The 19,288-nt window shown below is 35.6% G+C and overlaps 2 protein-coding genes across 4 annotated transcripts in view; one reads left to right on the top strand and one right to left on the bottom strand.

Annotated features, from left to right (window-relative positions):
* The first annotated feature begins 4,328 nt into the window (after positions 1–4,328).
* LOC110106160 lies at positions 4,329–5,001 on the top strand. The gene has a single exon (XM_020835937.2). The coding sequence runs from the start codon at positions 4,420–4,422 to the stop codon at positions 4,741–4,743; it is 324 nt and encodes a 107-aa protein (XP_020691596.1). The 5' UTR covers positions 4,329–4,419; the 3' UTR covers positions 4,744–5,001.
* Positions 5,002–5,377: 376 nt separating this feature from the next.
* Positions 5,378–19,288, bottom strand: part of LOC110106159 (ras-related protein Rab7) — a 43,053-nt gene continuing 29,142 nt past the window's right edge. For 2 of the 3 annotated variants that reach the window (XM_020835934.2, XM_028696521.1), the window contains 2 exons: positions 6,043–6,133; positions 5,378–5,742 (listed from right to left, as the gene is read on the bottom strand). In XM_020835934.2, coding sequence (XP_020691593.1) covers positions 5,662–5,742; positions 6,043–6,133 — 172 coding nt within the window. In that variant the 3' untranslated portion in view covers positions 5,378–5,661. The remainder of the gene's footprint in view (positions 5,743–6,042; positions 6,134–19,288) is intronic. The other variant, XM_020835936.2, reaches the window with a different exon arrangement.

Here is a 19,288-nt window from a genome sequence, read left to right as displayed (position 1 = left end):
TTAGAAAAAGTTGGTGCCCCAGTAGAGCCAAGGTTAGCGTTGCAGTGCCTCACAGTGTCGTTGCACCAGAAATCAGCACCACAACACTGGAGCACCGATCATCAGAATGTCGTAGCACCCTCAACTTTTGCAGTGCCTCGGTGAAACAGTTATCAAAATAAGTTGTACCGTCTCAACCAATATATGTGTCAATATAACCATTAATCGTGCCAAGTCAGCCTAGTGTCGCAATGGAGCAAGCCTAATAGCATCTAGACGCTAATTCATTTATCAACATTGTAATGATAACTTGTCGAGTTCCATGACATCTAAATCCTTTTTTGCACTTTTATAAATAGTTTTTAGTACTTTTGCTGAAGAGTACTGTAATTTTAGTGGAGTCTTATACATTATAATATCTTATTATAGTTTTCCCTATAATAAAGTCTAAGGGAGGCTAGGAAAGTGCAAGATACTTTCATTTAGGAGATATGAGCTTCTATTATATTAGCAATTCTATTGTGTGAAGAAGAAGTGTGGAAAATATCAATTGATCATTCTGGGTAACATTTATCTTAATCATTATTTTGTATCTTTTTTTATGAATGAAATGAACATGATTTTACTTCCTTTATTATCCACGTCTAGCTAAATCTCTAAGTTTTGGGCTAATTTTGTAAACATATAGTACTGATATAGAATTTTGTGCTTTAAATTATTTCATATATGTTTTCAATATCTCTAATTCTTCATTTAATACATATATACATAGTTAATATCTAGTGTGATATATAGCCTTGGCAAAGAAATATTAGAATAAATAGGAATATTGAAATGGAATATTGGTATACTTCAATATAAAAGTTCGATAAGGAAGTTAAGCCTAAGTGAATTGTCCCTATGTACACAAATGTGAAAGCAATATTATATTTTAATGCGGAATCTAATAAACTTTTCAAGAGTTATAATATCAATTATGACAATTTAATCAACACAACGTACTATCAATCATAGATTTTTATCAAGAAATTATCACAAAAATAAATCTATCATGCAATCTTAGCAAATAAAAAATTGCATAAAAGTAAAATGTGGAAAATAAGAAATCATAATAAACACACAAGACTTTTATAGTGGTTTGATCAAAACATGACCTACGTCCACCCCCCACGGAGACCTCCTCTTTGGGTATTGCACTATCACTATAGTGTCTCTTATTTATTCCCCACAACAAGGCAGAGAAGCTCATACAAAATCTCTTCCACCAACCTGATGCGGTAGAGGACCATAATCCTTTTCACCCTCCCAGTGAGGCAGAGAATCTAGAATCATTTTCACCCTCCTAGTGAGATGGAGAACCTGAAATCACTTTCACCTTCCCTAGTACGGCGGAGTAGCCAGGTCCTTTGACACCAAAGAGGTCTTCTTCCCAAAGCTTACCTTAAGGCAAACCTTGACACATTGAAGAACTCAAGTGCAAGTTCGCCTGAACAACCGTGTGATACTCTCTCTCGTACTCTCTCTCTCTCTCTCTCTCTCTCTCTCTCTCTCTCAATAATGTTAAAAAGTCTTTTTAATATAATAAACTTCTAGCTCTTGGCTTCCTTATTTCATTTGTGAACTGGATTAAAGCTTGCACCAACTAGGTTCCCTTTTTTGTAATTATTAATGGTGACCTAAATGATTTTTCCAAGTCCAAAAAAGGTTTGGGATAGGGATGCGATGATTGCATATATCGTAATTTTAAAACTTTGTATTAAATTAGTTTTAAGTTAATGAAAATCCATGTTTGAATGTAAGATCATATTTTATGTTAATTTTCTAAGACCTATGTATGATAAATTGGAATTTAAATGAGAATACCAAGTGTAGGAAAATCCTTTGGAACTCTATGTTTCTAGTAGAAAAAATAGATTTTAGATGGGCACTTCAACACTATAGGGAGAAGCGATAGGTGTTATAGCTATGTTGAGTAGAGTTGCGGTGCTAATCACTAGTGAATATTTAATTAAATATCTAAATTGATAATGGGTCTGCATTATTGCGCTCAAGGGTAGTTGTGTTGTGTCATTAGTTCAAAAAATAAATATTTATATAAGTATCCCAAAGCATTTTCTAAAATCAAAAACCAAATCCTTTGGCTGGCTAGAAGAGAGGAGAAGAGGAGAGAGAGAAAAGAGAAAGAAAATTTGGGATTTTGGGGACCATGAAGTAACTTTCGTCCCTCATGCTAGTTGAGAATATTGTCCGTCTCAAGGTAGGATACAATTATTGTACTTTAATTTTCAATTTATCTGTTTTGTTGAGTTAGAAATTAAGAAAAAGTAAAGTTAGAAGGTTTGGGAAAGTTCTCACCTCATAGCACTTGATATGTTATAGTGCATAACATTCTAGGCATTTTGACAAAAAAAGTATGAAATTTCATTGGTTAATTTATTTTGTATGGAATTTTAATTTTTATGAATAAATGTAGGCATTTTTAGAAACAGTTGAAATACACTATAAGATTCAAAATGATGTTTGTTATATGCTTTTTGCAATACAAAATGTGAAAAGTTGGGGACAAAAGAGGTGAATATATGGCCTTTGTTATATGCTTTGTGCGATACAAAAGAAGTTAGAAAGGCTTGTGTGTTTATTTTATCTATCTTAAATAAACATAACATATCAAGTAGACGTATAGGTGAAAGTAGAGAAATAAGAGGAATCGGGTTAATATGATCAAGTAGCCGTGCACATTATCATAATTTTCAGTAGCCTGTGATTGTGTTTAGAAAGCTAACCTTGCAATTAAATTTATCAATAAAAGTATTATTTCTTAATAACAATCCAAACTCTTAATCATCAAAATATTATCCGCATTGGCATAATAGCCTCATAATTTTCCCTTTTGGATAACTTCTAAGGATGTAACTCATCCCAAAAATATTCTTGTATGAACATACTTAACTTTGAAGTGTTTCTTATAAAACTCCAATTATTACATAAAAGCTTTAATATTGAAGAAATTAATCGCATTCCACTTGAGAGTTTTCATATCACCTTTACCCTTGCAAGTAATTAAATTGCCTTCCATATTTTAAGGGGGTCCATTAGATGATTTTGGCTTCATTTACATATTTAATACCTAAAATTTACCATTTGCATAATAAAATACTTATTAACAAAGCTAATGAAACTCTTGATGACAAAGAGGAAGTCACAATGAATCTTTCCATACATAAGGGCTTTGAGATAGGATTTTGCTGAGGAGCTTCAAGTATCGTCCTACTTCCCGGCTACTACAGCTTACAACGCCGCCCATGAGTGAAACATTGAATATTCATCAGTAAATTCATCAGCAAAACTAGTGGTGTTCGAAGGATAGAGGTGGGGATGAGTTCGGTGGCTTGCAAAGCTTGATGACAATAAAATCATGACGATATATCAACTGCGTGCTAGGTTTTGATGATTTTAAATTTTATTTTTATTGTTATTTAAATGTTTTAATTGTTATGTGAATAAATTATGAAATTTTAATGTCAATATACATAAAATAAATTTATTTGGAATGTTATGTATAGGGTGTCAAAACCTGACACAACCCGAAACCCGACCCAAAAAATTCCGAGTTCGGATAAACCCGTTTTTCATACGGGTTCGAGTTTGTAATTCTAACACGTTTGTAAAACCGTGTAGGGTTAGGGTTGACCCAAAACCAACCCGGATTGACCCGTTTTCATCATTCCACATGAGACTGTCGCGTCAAGCCGTCAGGCGTCAGGTCTGCTGTCGTCGCCAAGTTGCATCACATCATCTGCAGTGCTCACTGTCGCTGCGGCCTTCTTGTCCATTGCGTGTAGCTGCCATCTATCCCGCATGCGCTGCCACTGCCTTCCCATGTGTTGCCGCTGTTGTCACACCCGCGGCTGAGCACTGGCTCTCGTAGTTTGTAGCGTTGTCAAGAGTCAAGACGACAAGACCAATTGGTGGACCGCTCCGCAGTCTCCGCTGTCGCGTGATTTCTAGCCATGATGTGTCAGGTCGGGTCAACCCGATAACCCGCACGAGTAGGGTCCGGATTGAAAAACCTGACCCGTTTACAAAATCGAGTCAAGTTAGTGTCAACCCATTTGCAGCCGGATCAAGTCGGGTTCAACCCCAACCTAATCCGCTGATCCGAATTGACACCCTAGTTATGTACGTAAATATATCCTAAATTAATAAAAACTTTTAAAATAACTTTTTTGGAATGGCCCAATAAATTAAAAAATAAAAAGCGTGTCATGTAGGGTAAAGCACATGTCATCATTTAATAGCGAAGGTGCTCCGAAGTTCGAAGCTGTTGACAGGCGAGACGAATAATAGGGCAGGTTGCGAAGCAACGGAGAAGCTGCACCGTGAGTTCGTCGGCTCGATATAAATCGAAGGAAGGATGAAAAAATATCAAACCCAAACAAGATGACAAACTCGCAGCAAATCTCGGCTTCAGCAAAGAATACGGGCGACGACGACTCCTACACCTTAACTTTCACAATCACCATTCTGTTCATCATTGGTAATGCCGTGGCATCAACATACCGCGCGCGCGGCGATCCATGGACTTTCGGCTTCGCGGTTTTTGCCTACGGGACGCTGCTGGCTCTGCTGACCTGCGTCCGCTTGTTGGAGAAGCGAGAGGCTGCGGGGCAGAAGACGGGGGGGTTAAAGACCGCGGTTTGGGTGCTGGCCTCTGTGCTTACCGTGAGCTTCGTCTGGCGGGTGGTGCAAATTCTGCTCCTCTGATCTTGTAAAGCTCGCCGGCTGAAGCTGCGGTTGATGGGGAAGAGAATGACAAGAAAAAGGTCAAGTCTTGCTATATAAGTATCGATGTCAGCGTAGGTTTTTACGGTTTACCTAGGGTTTAAGAGTCTGTCAGCTAGATCCGCTGTTGTATAGAATGACTAACCTACTTAATAAGATGTTTCTAATGGAATCTTTGCATAAGTGTTGGTTTAAGCGTTATTAGATCTCCAATCTAATTATTGGGAAGCTTTTTCATAATTTTTTTTTAATTATTATGTTTCTATTTGATTGTAATTTTATTCTAAGGCTGTGGCAATATTTTGAAGTGCAAAATAATAAAGAAGTGCTCCAACGGACCCAAATTCAGATCAGCCAACGCAAAAAGCAGTGGAAAAAAAAACTATGGGTAAAAGGAATGTAGTAATCTGAAATGCTTATTTTCTGTTAAAAAAAATATAGTGAAAGAAAAGTCAGATTCATCACAAACCACAGCATGATCATAGTGTTGGAGTAGCATGTTGTCTTATTACTGCGCTTAAAATGAAGAAAGGTTATCTGATCTTCCAAAAAAAACAGAAATGTCAGCTAGAAATAACATATCTAAAGAAAAAGCCATAGCTGTCAAGAGCACAAGTGGTAAAAGTAGTACTTTTCTTATATAACGTATAAAGAATGATCAAAATTACAGTTTCATAATTGGAGCAAAAAATAACATAATCGATCAAATGTCAACCAGACGATGGCAAAAGTAGCTCAAAGCAAACGAGAAATCATTAGTAGTGGATTTCATGCATAGTTATATGGAAATAATGAGAGTACACAATTACTTACTCACTATATGCTCTATTTTTTTTTTTTTAAGTAGTGAGTACTCCAATACTCCGCACATACATAAAAGATAATGTACGTAGTCGGCACCTAATTATTTCTCCAAGCTAACAGGAGCATCCTCTTCCAGGCTCTGGTTCTAAAATAGGTTCTGGGATGTTCTGGAAATATCTGCAAGCACGATCATTAACATTTCATAGTTCAGTTCATAATTTCACCACATTTACAGATGAACACACATCTTACCTTTTACTTTTTAACTAACAAGAATGAAAACCGAAAATAGAAATGTAGTCAGGAATTGGACAGAGTAGTATTATTGATTGGTTCTAGTAAAGCATGTAGTTATTTTGTTATTTATTCCATCAACAATCTGAATCAACATAGTAATCTGTTTATAAACCATGATTCGCATAACCGGCCTTACCTTAATCTTTCAATGATAAGATTAAAAAAAAAATGTCTCTACACCTTTCTCATGATGGATCCATCGTTCATATGAAAAATTACAGCAAAAGTTCCCTCTATTACATGGTACAACCATTTCCTTGTCCAAATATACCTGATAACAACCAGATAAATCAGTGGTTCAACTCTATAGTTTATATATGCTATGAAATGTTTAAAATTATTCTACCTTCATTTGCCACTGCACTATAGGCAAATCATTCTTTAAATTAACCAAAATCTAAAGCTAATGCAGTATATACTCTATACCAAAGCATTAAAGCATTTGCTTTTTAAGTTACATAATATATTGATTTCAATACGGTATCGTCCTCCTACAGATAGCGCTCCTACAGGAGCAAATAAAAGTGGTTTGTTAACAGTGCAAGATGATGTTATTTTAGATCAATCCAGCACTCTATGAACCACAAATGAATTGTAGCATTGATTTCACTCTTAAATAAGTTCACGGATAAAAGAAAAAGATTCGGATGACTGAAACAGCAAATATTCAGTGGCTTGTAGTTCTAAATCATAAGTAGGATAAAAGGAAACATGAGAATAAAAAAAAAAACTCAGTTATTTTGCTGACGAAATAGTTGGGATAAGGGAAATGATTATGAAGATAGTCAGTAACTGTAGAAAAAATAATCCACAGTTGCTAGTCGGCAACTGGAGCCTGGCTGGTTTCATCTGTCATGTTTATCTTAAGTGAAGTATTTATCTTAAGTGAACGCTGATACAAGATTATATCTTTCAGACCCAATCATCAAACTTTCGGAAACCTAACTGGGTTCTCCAAAAACCGCATCTATATCTCCATATGCAGAGAAACATTAATTGTTTTTCAAAAAATTTTGATCCTTATATTACAATTTAAAAGTGCATAAAAATTAAATCCCAAATAGCTAGTTGGCAACCAAATCATCAAACTCAGGGCATCCTAAATGGGTCTCCAAAAATCGTATCTATATTAACATATATGCAGAGAACAATTAAAATCTTTTGTATTGATTGATATGTGCATATATTAATCAGAAGCAAGATTTAAAAAGGCAAAATTGAAAATCAAGGCATTTTGCTTTAGCGAGGCAAGGCTTAAGCCTCGAGGCGGATTAAGAAGTAAGCCTCAAAACAGAAAAATAAAAAACACAAACTTGCAAATAATTCATAAAAATGAAATAAAAATAAAAGATCAATAATATTTATTTGACTCATCATCATAAAGATATAAATTACAAATTTGAATATTAAATGTTATTATAAAATGAAAGTTTGAAATAAGATTCAAAATGAACACTTATTTAAAACTTAAATACACCATAAATATTAGAATTCATGGCAACCTCATCCTTATTTTCATATTATTCATAATTGCCCTCATGTGCAATGATATCATCCTTGAATTCTATCTCATTGTCATCTTTTAAACCTTCTTCAATTATAATATTTTTTTAACTCCTCATACTAATTAACATTGGATTCAATGTAATGTAAAATAAAACAACAAATTAACAACACAACAAAGTAATCCATTATATTTAAATCATCAATTTAATATTTTTTTAAGCTTAAACTCCACTTTGCTACTTTCTTTAAATTAATTGAAGCATAAGTTATTATAAATTCAATAGTCATTTTAATATTAGTATTGATATCTTCATTCTCCTCATCATCAAACGCATTACTCCATTTTTAATTTTAAAAATTTCACAACTTTTTGCTATTAGTCATTAATCATTAGAAACTATATAATTAATAACAAATTATTTATTTTAACATTACCAGTTATTCGCCTCTATAATTTGAAATGTTTATCTTTCAAATATTTATTAAACATAACACAACAATTCAACCTTGTTCAGTTAATTGGTTAATTCTCTTCGTAAAATAGAATAATATATATATTATTAATAATAATATATAATAATAATTACAAAACTTAACTAAAATGAGATGCAGCCTAAAAAAGACAGGCCTCACTAGAACTAGAAAGGCTTAGGCCTCAATATGTTGATTATGTGCCTAAATTCGAGGCACGCCTCGAGGCTTTTGCCTCATACAATTTTTTAAACCATGCTCAGAAGTGCATACAATTGCAAAGTTGGCAACTTGAGGTACATGCGGAAAAGTTTAAAAATATCCAAAAATGACCCCTATATTGTAGGAGTTGTCGAGCGAGCCAAATCTCAAAACTTGCCCACATATAAGTTGCCCGCACATCAGTTGACAGTATACAAATCGAGATGCACGAGAAACTAGAAATTGCTTGAGATGTCAATTCACATTTTCTTTTTTCATGTTATTTTAATTAAGTTTATAAAATAAAATCATATATATATATATATATATATAACATAAAAGAATTAGCCTGAGAATGTTGTATTTGTTAAAATAAAATACAAATTTAAATTCCATTCACCTCAAAAATATAGAATATCATATGTTGATGTAAGAAATCATGTAAGTGCACCGTGCATATATAATTCCCACTTGTACATTAAATAGAGTACATGTTGACCCTAATAGAACCTAATAAGAATTTTCGATATGATTGGCTTATTTGATGTTTGGGGATTTAAAAAGAGACTTAAAAATTGAATTTAGAATAATTTTTTGGTAAGTACAGACTTGCAAGTATTTACAATGTTGGTATAGGGAGTGCATGATGAAAGAAAATTTAAGGCTCTTAGGAGCGTTGTGGCGCTACCTTATCTATTTTGGGGGATAGCGCTTGGGAGCATTGAGCTGTTGGGGTTGCAACGTTGTGACACTGAAGATGGGTTAAGAAAAGTATCCAAAGAATGAGAATACTTGGAAGCACAGCAGTGCTGAGTAATGTAGCACCACGACACTATCCACTTTTCATAATTTTTATATAAATATTTAAACACACCTCCCCGAAGCCCCATACCCATTTAATTTGGTTATGAGAGAAGAGAAGAAAAACATGAAGGAGAAGAAAGGGGAGAAGAGAGGATAAAGAAGACAGAGGAAGAGGAGTTCGAGGTCGTAGAGCAGGTTTATGTATATAGAGTAAATTAGGAAAAGTGTCCCTCTTCAAGTAGGTGACCATTACCTAGGTTTATTTTCAATTGTTTGAATTTAATAGGATTTATGGGTTTTAATTTAGAACAAATAGGTAAAAAATATGAAATCATGATTTCTAATAAAATTTCACCATATAACTTTTAATATATTGTAAATTTGATCATTATGCACATCCTGACATAATCATATTGATATTTTACCAGTATTTTTGTAGTTGGTGCATAAGAAAAATAAGATAAATATGCATACAAAATTAATATATTACTAATGTATTAAGATCTAGCAAAATGATTTGTATGCATACAAGATTGGCATGGTATACATATACAGTGATAGGACATACATAATTGATATGATATAAATTAATTGGCTATAACTTGTATATCTGTAATGATTTAATGAATAAATAAGCATATAGGATTCGTAAGTGATTAGCTAAACCTGAATTAGAGTGAAGAACTAGCCGTCTGCTTGTTGCCAAACCAACCCTGTTCTATAAAAATGAGCATAATGCTTTGGTTATTAAATATTATTACTATGATTTACATGATATTTACTATGTATACAAAATATGATATGCATGTATATCAATTGTGAATTGTGTACATACAAGAAAGAATGGTTATTGAATTAGATTGATTCAAATTGGTAGAGATATGAAATGATACCTTGCACAAGAGGATGGACCAACATACTTTCTTTAAAAATAAATAAAATACATGATATGATGGGAGGCTCAATGGTAGAGGCGTCAATATTTGACCTGAGCTTAAACCTGACCTGAATCCGACCTGAAAAATTCCGGGTTAGAGTAAACCTATTTGCCAGGGGTCAAGTTTGGGATTCAAGATTTTAACCCGTTTCTAAAACTGAGTCTGGTTCAAGTTGACCTGAAAACCCAAAGATGACCCGAATGCAACCCGGGTGGGTGACCACTAGTTGTTCTCTTCTCGATTCCACACCCCTCACTCAACCGCGCTAACGTCGCACCTAGCACGCCCGACCGCTTGCACTCACACCGCTCCCACGTGGCACCCAACCACACTCTGCTGGCACAGAGCACACTCGCACGTACACCTCGCACCCTGCACTCGCTCTTGTGTCGTGCACCTGGCCCTTGCCCCTCGCCCCCACACGTCGTGCACCTCGCACCTGCCCTTCTTGGAACCCGTGTTAGCGGGTCAGGTTGGGTTCGGGTCTAAATTCCTGACCCATATAGCTAATCGGGTCGGGTTCGAGTCGGATTAGTTGAACATGGGTCAATTTCAAGTTGGACCCGAACCCGACCAAAAAATCCCTTTAACACCCTTATATAAAGGAATATGAAATGATTGATGGAAGTGATGATTCCTATATTAAGCCACTGATAATGATTGAGATGTTAAGCTATAAAACGACTAATACTATATAGTATGTGATAACATACAACCTGATATGATATGATTAACCAAAATCCCGATTTACTAGTAATACATATGGATTAATGATGCATCAATAAGATATCACTACTGATATGATATGGACCGATATATTAATATAGAGAATGCACTTGGTGATTGACATATAATTATTGTGTGAATTATATTTTTCTTGCGATTGATAAATACATGATGATACCATATAATACATAAGACTAGTGTGCATAATAATGACATATGATAACACATGACAATTCTAATAGTTCTATTTTGCATATTGTGATCACATACAAAATATCATCACATGTCAATGTTCTATCATGCATGATAATGATCTCAACAACAACAACAACATCAAGCCTTTGTCCAACTACGTGGGGTCGGCTACATGAATCCTTTTTCATCATTGTATCATGTTAAAAGTCAAATTCTCATTTAAATCTAATAAAGAAAAATCATTTCTAATATTTTCCAATCAAGTCTTTTTAGGTCTACCTATGCCTTTCTTAACATAAGTCAAATGACTCAAATCTAATACCTCAACTTTCCAAACCGGGTCATCGGAAGGACTCCGTTTAATGTGATCAAACCATCTAAGGCGACTTTCTTTAATCTTATCTTCCACTAGAGCTACTCCAACATTTTCACGTATATTCTCCTTTTGAATCCTATCTCTAAGAGTAAAGCCACTCATGCGCCTAAGCATGCTCATCTCTGCAACACTTAACTTAATGTTATGCTTCTCTTTTAATTGCCAACATTCGACACCATAAAGCATTGCAGGTCTCACCACCATCTTATAGAATTTTCCCTTAAGTTTGACAGGGACTTTTCTATTGCACAACAAGCCCGATGCATTCCTCCACTTCAACCATCCAACTTGAATACTACGGATAATATCCCAATCTATTTAACCATCACTCTGAACAATAGATCCAAGGTATCTAAAACGTGTACTCTTATTAATGACTTGATCGCCCAAAGTCACAATCCCCTCATTAGGTCTATTGCTACTAAAATTATACTACATATATTCAGTTTTAGATCTACTCAAGTGAAAACCTTTAGACTCTAAGGTTGACCTCCATAATTCAAGTTTACCTCAACTCCCTCTCTAGTCTTATCAACAAGAAGAATATCATCAACAAAAAGCAAACAATAAGGTACATCCTCTTGCAAATGTCTAGTGAGAACATCCATGACTAAAGAAAAAAGATATGGGCTTAAGGTTGATCCTTGATGTAATCCAATCGAAATAGAAAAATACTTGGTCAAACCACCTTGTGTTTGAACACAAGTAATAGCTTATGCATACATATCTTTAATGATTTGAATATAAGCCTTATTAACTCTTTTCTTTTCAAGAACTCTCCATAGCACTTCTCTTGGAACTTTATCATATGTTTTCTCTAAATCAATAAATATCATAGATAGATCCTCCTTATTCTCTCTATATTTCTCTATCAACCCTCTCAATAAATGTATGACTTCCATAGTAGACCTACCCGACATGAATCCAAATTGATTTTGAGAAACATTAGTATAACGCCGCAATCTACGCTCCATAACTCACTCCCATAGTTTCAAAGTATGACACATTAACTTAATTCCTCTATAATTCGCACACTCCTATGCATCACCTTTAGTCTTAAAAATAGGAATTAACACACTCATTCTCCATTCATCTGGCATCTTTTTAGTCTTCAAATCAATATTAAAAAGTTTAGTAAGCCAAGAAATACCTTCATCTCCTAAGTATTTCCACATCTCTATTAGAATATCATCAGGTCCAACAGCTTTTTCACACTTCATTTTCTTTAAAGCATCTCTAACTTCGGTTATACTAATATGCCGATAAAAACAAAAATTTTACTTTCATTTAGAGTGCTAAAGTCACTAAAATTAATCGTATTTTCACATTCTTCATTAAAAAGTTTAGCAAAATATCTCATCCACCTTTGTTGAATATCTTCTAAGAAAAGTACTTTTCAATCTTCATCCTTAATACACTTCAGTTGAACTAAATTCTTACTACTCATATCTCTTTGTTTGGCTAACTTATACATATATCTTTCCCCCTCCTTAGTCTCTAACCTATTATATAAATCATTAAAGCTAAGCTCTTTACATCGCAAATAACTTACATAAATTCCTTACGAGGCTCTTTATAACTTTCCCAATTATCATAATTTTTACATTTAAAACCAATTTTTATAATAAATCTTCTTATTTTTTATCTTTTCTTATATATTTGGATTCCACCACAAAATATTTTTACTATTAGGAGCTTTTTCCTTCGAAACGTCGAACACATCTTTCGTAATATTCTTAATATCGCTAGCCACTTTTTCTCACATAACATTAGCATCCTCATGCACATTTAGAATCTTAAGATCTAAAATCTTACTCTCAAAAATATTTTTATTAATATTCTTTAAATGCCCCATCTAATCCTAGAAAATTGTTTTACTTTATTTTTATATTTTATGCCCTTTATCTTAAAGTCCAAAACTAATAAACGATGTTAGGTACATAAATTTTCACTCAGAATAACTATATAATCTTTGCAATCTAAACGGTCTAATTTTCTTATAATAAAATAATCAATATGTGTTTTACAATATCCATTTTTATAAGTCATAAGAAGCTCATCTCTTTTCTTAAATAAGGTATTAACTATTAAAAAATCATAAGCTAAATAAAAATCTAATATGGTCTTACCACCTTCATTTGTCGTTCCAAACTAATGGGCACCATGAATGCTTTTAAAATCATCTACCTCTCTGTCAACATGTTCATTTAAATCTCCTCCAATAAAAACTCTTTCTTCAAGAGATATCTTTTGTATTAATTCTTTTAAGTCATTCCAAAAATTAAATTCTGAACTCATATTCAAACCTACTTAAGAAGCATAAGCACTTATAATATTAACAATCATAGTATCAACAACAATTTTTAAACCTATAATTCTATCTCCAATTCTATTAGTTTTTATAACATTATCCTTCAAACTCTTATCAATAATCTGTTAGACCGGTCCAGCCGGTCCACGCAGGACCGGCCCAGGTGGAGAACGGGCGGAACATCTCCACCTCTTCCGTCAGCCGCACGCACGCGATTCCTGAGAGCTCATTTTAGGAAGGTTTTTGAATGGATTCTAGGAGGGACCTTGAATGTAGGGATTGTTTAGGGATTTCCTTTCGATTTGTATGCATTAAATACTTGGTTTTCTGAGGGTTTGGGCATCTGGAATTTGGCTGAAATTTGAGATCTCTTAGATTTAGGTTTTCTTTGGGCTCTTGGCGTTGCCAGAGATTTGGGAGAGATCGATCCTCCTCTCGAATCGAGGATCAATTGTATCTTGCTATTTTATTCATCGTCTAAGTGAAATACAAGTCTTTTCTTGAGTTTTCTCTCAGATTTTTCCGGACAAGTGCTGTTTTTCTGCTGTAAACAACAGAAATCTGCTGTTTTCCTGCTGTGGACAGCCATCTGGCTGCTGTTTGTTCGCCGATTTGGGTTAGGTTTGCTTGCGAACTCAAGTATTACCTTAGGGTTACTTGCGAACTCAAGTATTTCATATCATCAGAGTATCGTTTTTGGGACCGTTGGCGGCTAAAATCTTGAAATTTTAGCGGGATTTTCGTTTCTGGAAAAAAAAATATCATTGTGATTCTTGGGAAGAACGATGGCCGGGAAGAAGATAGAAGTCTTGGAAGGCGAAATCGGACAATTTAAATCCGATTTGGAGGGAAGATTTTTCAATTTTCAAAATCAAATCACCTCCAACAATGAAAGGTTGGAGGAAAAGTTCACCGTGATGGAAGAAATGATAAAAAAATTACTTGAAATGAAGACCAATCCGGCGACATCGGAAGTACGAGAGACCACCGATGGCCATGGCATGGGAGGAAATCCGAACCCGTTACAGGGGAGGAGGAATTCGGTGGTGGAGATCCTGGAGGAGGAGAACAACATGCCCCCCTCTAGAACCGCTTTCTAAAGAAGAGATGAGTAGGGGATACGACCAACGGGAGGCTGATTTTGTCGGAAGGAGGGAAGAATTCAATTGCCGAGGTGCTGAATTTGAAAGAATCCAGCGTCGAGGTGCTGGTTTTGAAGGGGGAAGGAAAGAATTTCATAGCCGAGGTGCTGAATACGAAAGAATCCAGCGTCAAGGGGCTGTTTTTGAAGGAAGAATGGAGGAACGTCATTATCGAGGTGCTGAATTTGAAGGAATTCAGCGTCGAGTTGATGATTTTGAAGGGAGAATAGGAGAGTATGAAGAGGGATTCGAGTATAATCGTCGGAGGGATGATCGGGACACTTGGGGAACTCTTCCCCTTAGAGGAATGGGAGGTTATGGAGGATACCGGGGAAACGGATGAGATCCAAAGGTGAGGAAGCTAAAGATGCCCATCTTTGAGGGTGAGGATGGCCATGAGTGGATTTATAAGGTGGAGTGATATTTTGCTGTCAATGGGCTGATGGAGGAGGATAAATTGACAGCGGCGGGAATGTGCTTGGAGGGAAAAGCCTTAGCTTGGTATCAGTGGCGTGACAGACGGGAGCCTATCCGAAGCTGGAAGGAGTTCAAAGAATGCTTATTAGAGCGTTTCCGAGCAGATGAGGGAGGAGACTTCTATGAGCAATTCTTTGCCCTTACCCAGGAAGGCACGATGACAGATTACCGGGACATATTTGAGTATCTAGCTAGTAGGCTGGATCATATCTCGGAGTCAGCTCTGGAAGGGAATTTCATGAAGGGGCTGAAACCGGAGGTAAGAACAGCAGTCGGAGTGTTGAAGCCAAGGAATCTAGGCAAGGCCATGGAGTTGGGCCAGTTGGTGGAAGACCAGAAGAAGTCTGAAAGAGGGGCTCGAGGAAACTGCTCATGAGGCTCTTACAGGACGACGACCACTCTTCTAGCACCCAAGGGGCCTGCATCAGACAACATTAATGAGACCACCAGAGAGAAGCCAGTAGGAGGAGGGAGTGGGGAAAATTTCAAGAGGCTAACAGAGAAGGATATGCAGGAGAAGAGGGCAAAGGGGTTGTGCTTCAGATGTGATGAGAAGTACATGCCGAGACATAAGTGCAAGGACCGAACTCTTCAGGTTCTCCTTGTCTGTGAAGACAAGGAAGACGAGGAGGGAGGTGGGAGCAGATCTGAAGAGGAGGAGAAATTGCACCTGGATGTGGCAGAAGTCTCTCTGAACTTTATAGTGGGATTCACTCCGAGTCACACTATGAAAGTGAAAGAAGATATAGCTGACCGTGAGGTGGTGGTGCTAATTGATAGTAGGGCTAACCACAATTTCATTTCCACTCAGGTCATCAACCAACTGGGAGTGAAATTGGTGGACACCGGTTGTTATGGGGTGATGATGGGTACAGGGAAGGTGGAGAAAGGACAGGGAATCTGTAAAGGAGTGGTGTTGACCATCCAGGGGATTCAAGTAAGGGAGGACTTTCTCCCACTAGAGTTAGGAAGCACTAATGTCATCCTGGGGATGAAGTGGTTGCAAACCTTGGGAGAAACCAAGGACAATTGGGGAGCACTCACGATGGAATTAATGGCGGATGGGAGAATGATGGTCATAAGGGGAGATGCAGGATTATCCAATGTCATCACATCACTTAAGACCATGGTTAGGAACGTACAAGAGGTGTGGGAAGATTATCTGGTGGGACTACACAGGCTGGGTGCGATCAGATTGGAAGGAGGGGATGTTTCTCTTTCCGTGCAAACCTTGGTTCAGCGATACAGAAAGGATTTTCAGTCACCTCATGGATGGCCACCTCCACCAGAACACGAGCATATCTCCACCTTGAGGACAAGGTGGATTTTCGGGAGGGGAGTATTGTTAGACCGGTCCATCCGGTCCACGCAGGACCGGCCCAGGCGGAGAACGGGCGGAACATCTCCGTCTCTTCTGTCAGCCGCACACACACGATTCCTGAAAGCTCATTTTAGGAAGGTTTTTGAATGGATTCTAGGAGGGAAATTGAATGTAGGGATTGTTTAGGGATTTCCTTTTGATTTGTATGCATTAAATACTTGGTTTTCTGAAGGTTTGGGCATCTGGAATTTGGCTGAAATTTGAGATCTCTTAGATTTAGGTTTTCTTTGGGCTCTTGGCATTGCCAGAGATTTGGGAGAGATCGATCCTCCTCTCGAATCGAGGATCAATTGTATCTTGCTATTTTATTCATCGTCTAAGTGGAATACAAGTCTTTTCTTGAGTTTTCTCTCAGATTTTCCCGGACAAGTGCTGTTTTTCTGCTGTAAACAGCAGATTTCTGCTGTTTTTCTGCTGTAAACAGCAGATTTCTGCTGTTTTCGTGCTGTGGACAGCCATTTGGCTGCTGTTTGTTCGCCGATTTGGGTTAGGTTTGCTTGCGAACTCAAGTATTACCTTAGGGTTACTTGCGAACTCAAGTATTTCCTATCATAATCACACCAACATCATTTCTAGTACGACTCCTACCCGAAAACCATAATTAAATCTTAAACTATCAATCTCCTTGACCTTCTCTCCAACCCATTTAATTTCCTAAATGCACAGAATATTTATCTTCCTATGAATTATAATATCTATTAATTTCATTAACTTTTTGGTAAGAGAACCAATATTACACATATGAATAAATGATTTTAAGAGATGATCATTAGAACAAACATGAACAATTGATTCCAACATGATGATTTGATCATACTTGCATATATGATACATATATATCAATAAGTATAGAATAATATTGTCTTAGCATATATTATGATTCAAGTGATAGCATAATGCATATTGATGCACCTTACTTGCATTAAATACAATTATAAGTTACGTGTGATCTAATGAGATGTGCACTCATTTTGTTGTTTAAATATTTTAAGGAAAGGTAAAAGACCAACAGAGCAACCGGAGGAGAATAATTATTGTAGAGATAACCTTTTATGATAAAGATAATTTCTTTGTAATCATAATGGTTAGATGTATTTGGATAAATGAAAGATAAATCATGATTATTGTATACATATTCAGAGACAAAATATCTAAATGTTTACAGATTATGGATGATATTTTATTTTTATATATAAATGAATTTTAGTGACTTTGTTTACTAATAAAATAACAAAAGAAATTCTCTCTAATAAAAAATTCTGGGTAAATGACTGGTCATGCACTTGACTTGCTATAAACTATTAAAGTGTATGGGTTATATGAGGTTGGTTCGCGATAAATTAATGATATCAAAGAAATTATTTGGAAGAATTGATCTATAACAGAGTTATGGGTTTGATCAATAGAAGCGTAATAGATATTGGTAGCATAATGATCATCCTTCCCTATCTGCGTAGTTATTTTATCGTATAGGTAAAAGTATAGTGATTGAAACCAATAAATATTGAAGAACCAGATAGAACTGATGGGCAAAGCTCAAATAATGTTTTGTTAGTTTAAAGTATAGTGAGAGCAACAAGTACAGATCTTATGACTTGGTTAGCTTGGTGGCTCAATTAGTAAGTGAAAGCCAAAGTAAAATATCTACCATTAGAGGAGATTAAGAAGATAGATATTACAATTATTCCATAGATTGAAGCTACCACTGTTTAAAGGAACAACATAACCCCAAGTGGTTGAAGATTGGTTACTAAGTATCAAAAAAATATTTGGAATGTAGTGTCGAGACAATAGGAAAGTACCCTTGGGTGTCTTCCTATTTGAAGGAAAAACAGAGACAGTAAATAAGATAGCAAAGAGAGAAGTTTCAAGATAAACCAAATTTACAAATCAACTGAAAGAGTTTGTAAAATACCTTTAGAGAATGGTTTGCTCATTCTTCAAGTGGGAAACAGATGCAGGAAGCCTTTAAGAGATTTATGAAAGAAGACAAGACAATCATGAGTACCAAGCTAAATTTACAGTCTTAACCATTGATTGGTACAGTAGAAGAGAAATGTTATTGATTCCTGAGGGGGCTTCAAGGTGAATTAAGATAGCCTTTAGTGCCTTTTGAGGATTAGAGATTTTTCTATGTCAGTAGAAAGAGCAATATTAATTGAAAGTGATTTGTCAGTATCTCAATTGAAGTTTGGATATGAGTAGGAAGAGATCAGGAGAAGAGATGACCAAAAAGAGCACGTTTAGTGAAGTCGGGAAAATATCTATGATACCTATTAGGGGTGTAAACAACTCAAATAAAGCTCGAATTCAAGCTTCATTCAATGAGTTCAAGCCGCCTCATGAGCCAGCTCATTTATTATAAAGAGAAAGTGACTATAATTCAAGCAATTATTATATTAAAATGATAAAAAATAAGAAATTTAGAGAAAAATAATAAAGAATCACTTATTATAAGTAAGATACAATTTTTAAATAATTTTAACAGCTTTATTTTTAAATTTTTGAATGCTAATATATTTTAAATATATGTTAAATTAAAATTTTTTAAAAGAGCTGGTTTGTAAGCTAACGAGTCAAGTCAGGGCTGGCTCAAGCTTTGGCTCATTAGCTCATCAAGCTCAATACATGAGCCATTTATTGTAACAACCCAAAGATATAAAAAATATAAAAACTTATGAAGTACTGGGGCGCGAAGGCGTTGTGCTAGGCAACGCTGTGGCGTTATGCATTAAAGTACAACGGTGCTATAAAATATAGTGCTATAAAATATCGTTGCGGCGCTTGTCTCTATTCTACAGTAACTTTGAAATCTATATGCAACGCTGCAGTACTAGATCTAAGCGCCGCGGCACTATGCCACTAATAGTATTTTTTAATATATTTTATTATAAATAT

The sequence above is a fragment of the Dendrobium catenatum genome, unplaced genomic scaffold (genome assembly GCF_001605985.2).
Source record: "Dendrobium catenatum unplaced genomic scaffold, ASM160598v2 fragScaff_scaffold_758, whole genome shotgun sequence".
In the NCBI taxonomy this organism is placed as follows: Eukaryota; Viridiplantae; Streptophyta; class Magnoliopsida; order Asparagales; family Orchidaceae; genus Dendrobium; species Dendrobium catenatum.
The sequence above is the reverse complement of the archived record's forward strand: the minus strand, read 5'-3'. Positions and strand labels throughout refer to the sequence as shown.

Excerpts from the sequence above, each read along its gene's own strand:
- LOC110106160 (XM_020835937.2), top strand. The coding sequence starts at position 4,420 with ATGACAAACTCGCAGCAAATCTCGGCTTCAGCAAAGAATACGGGCGAC.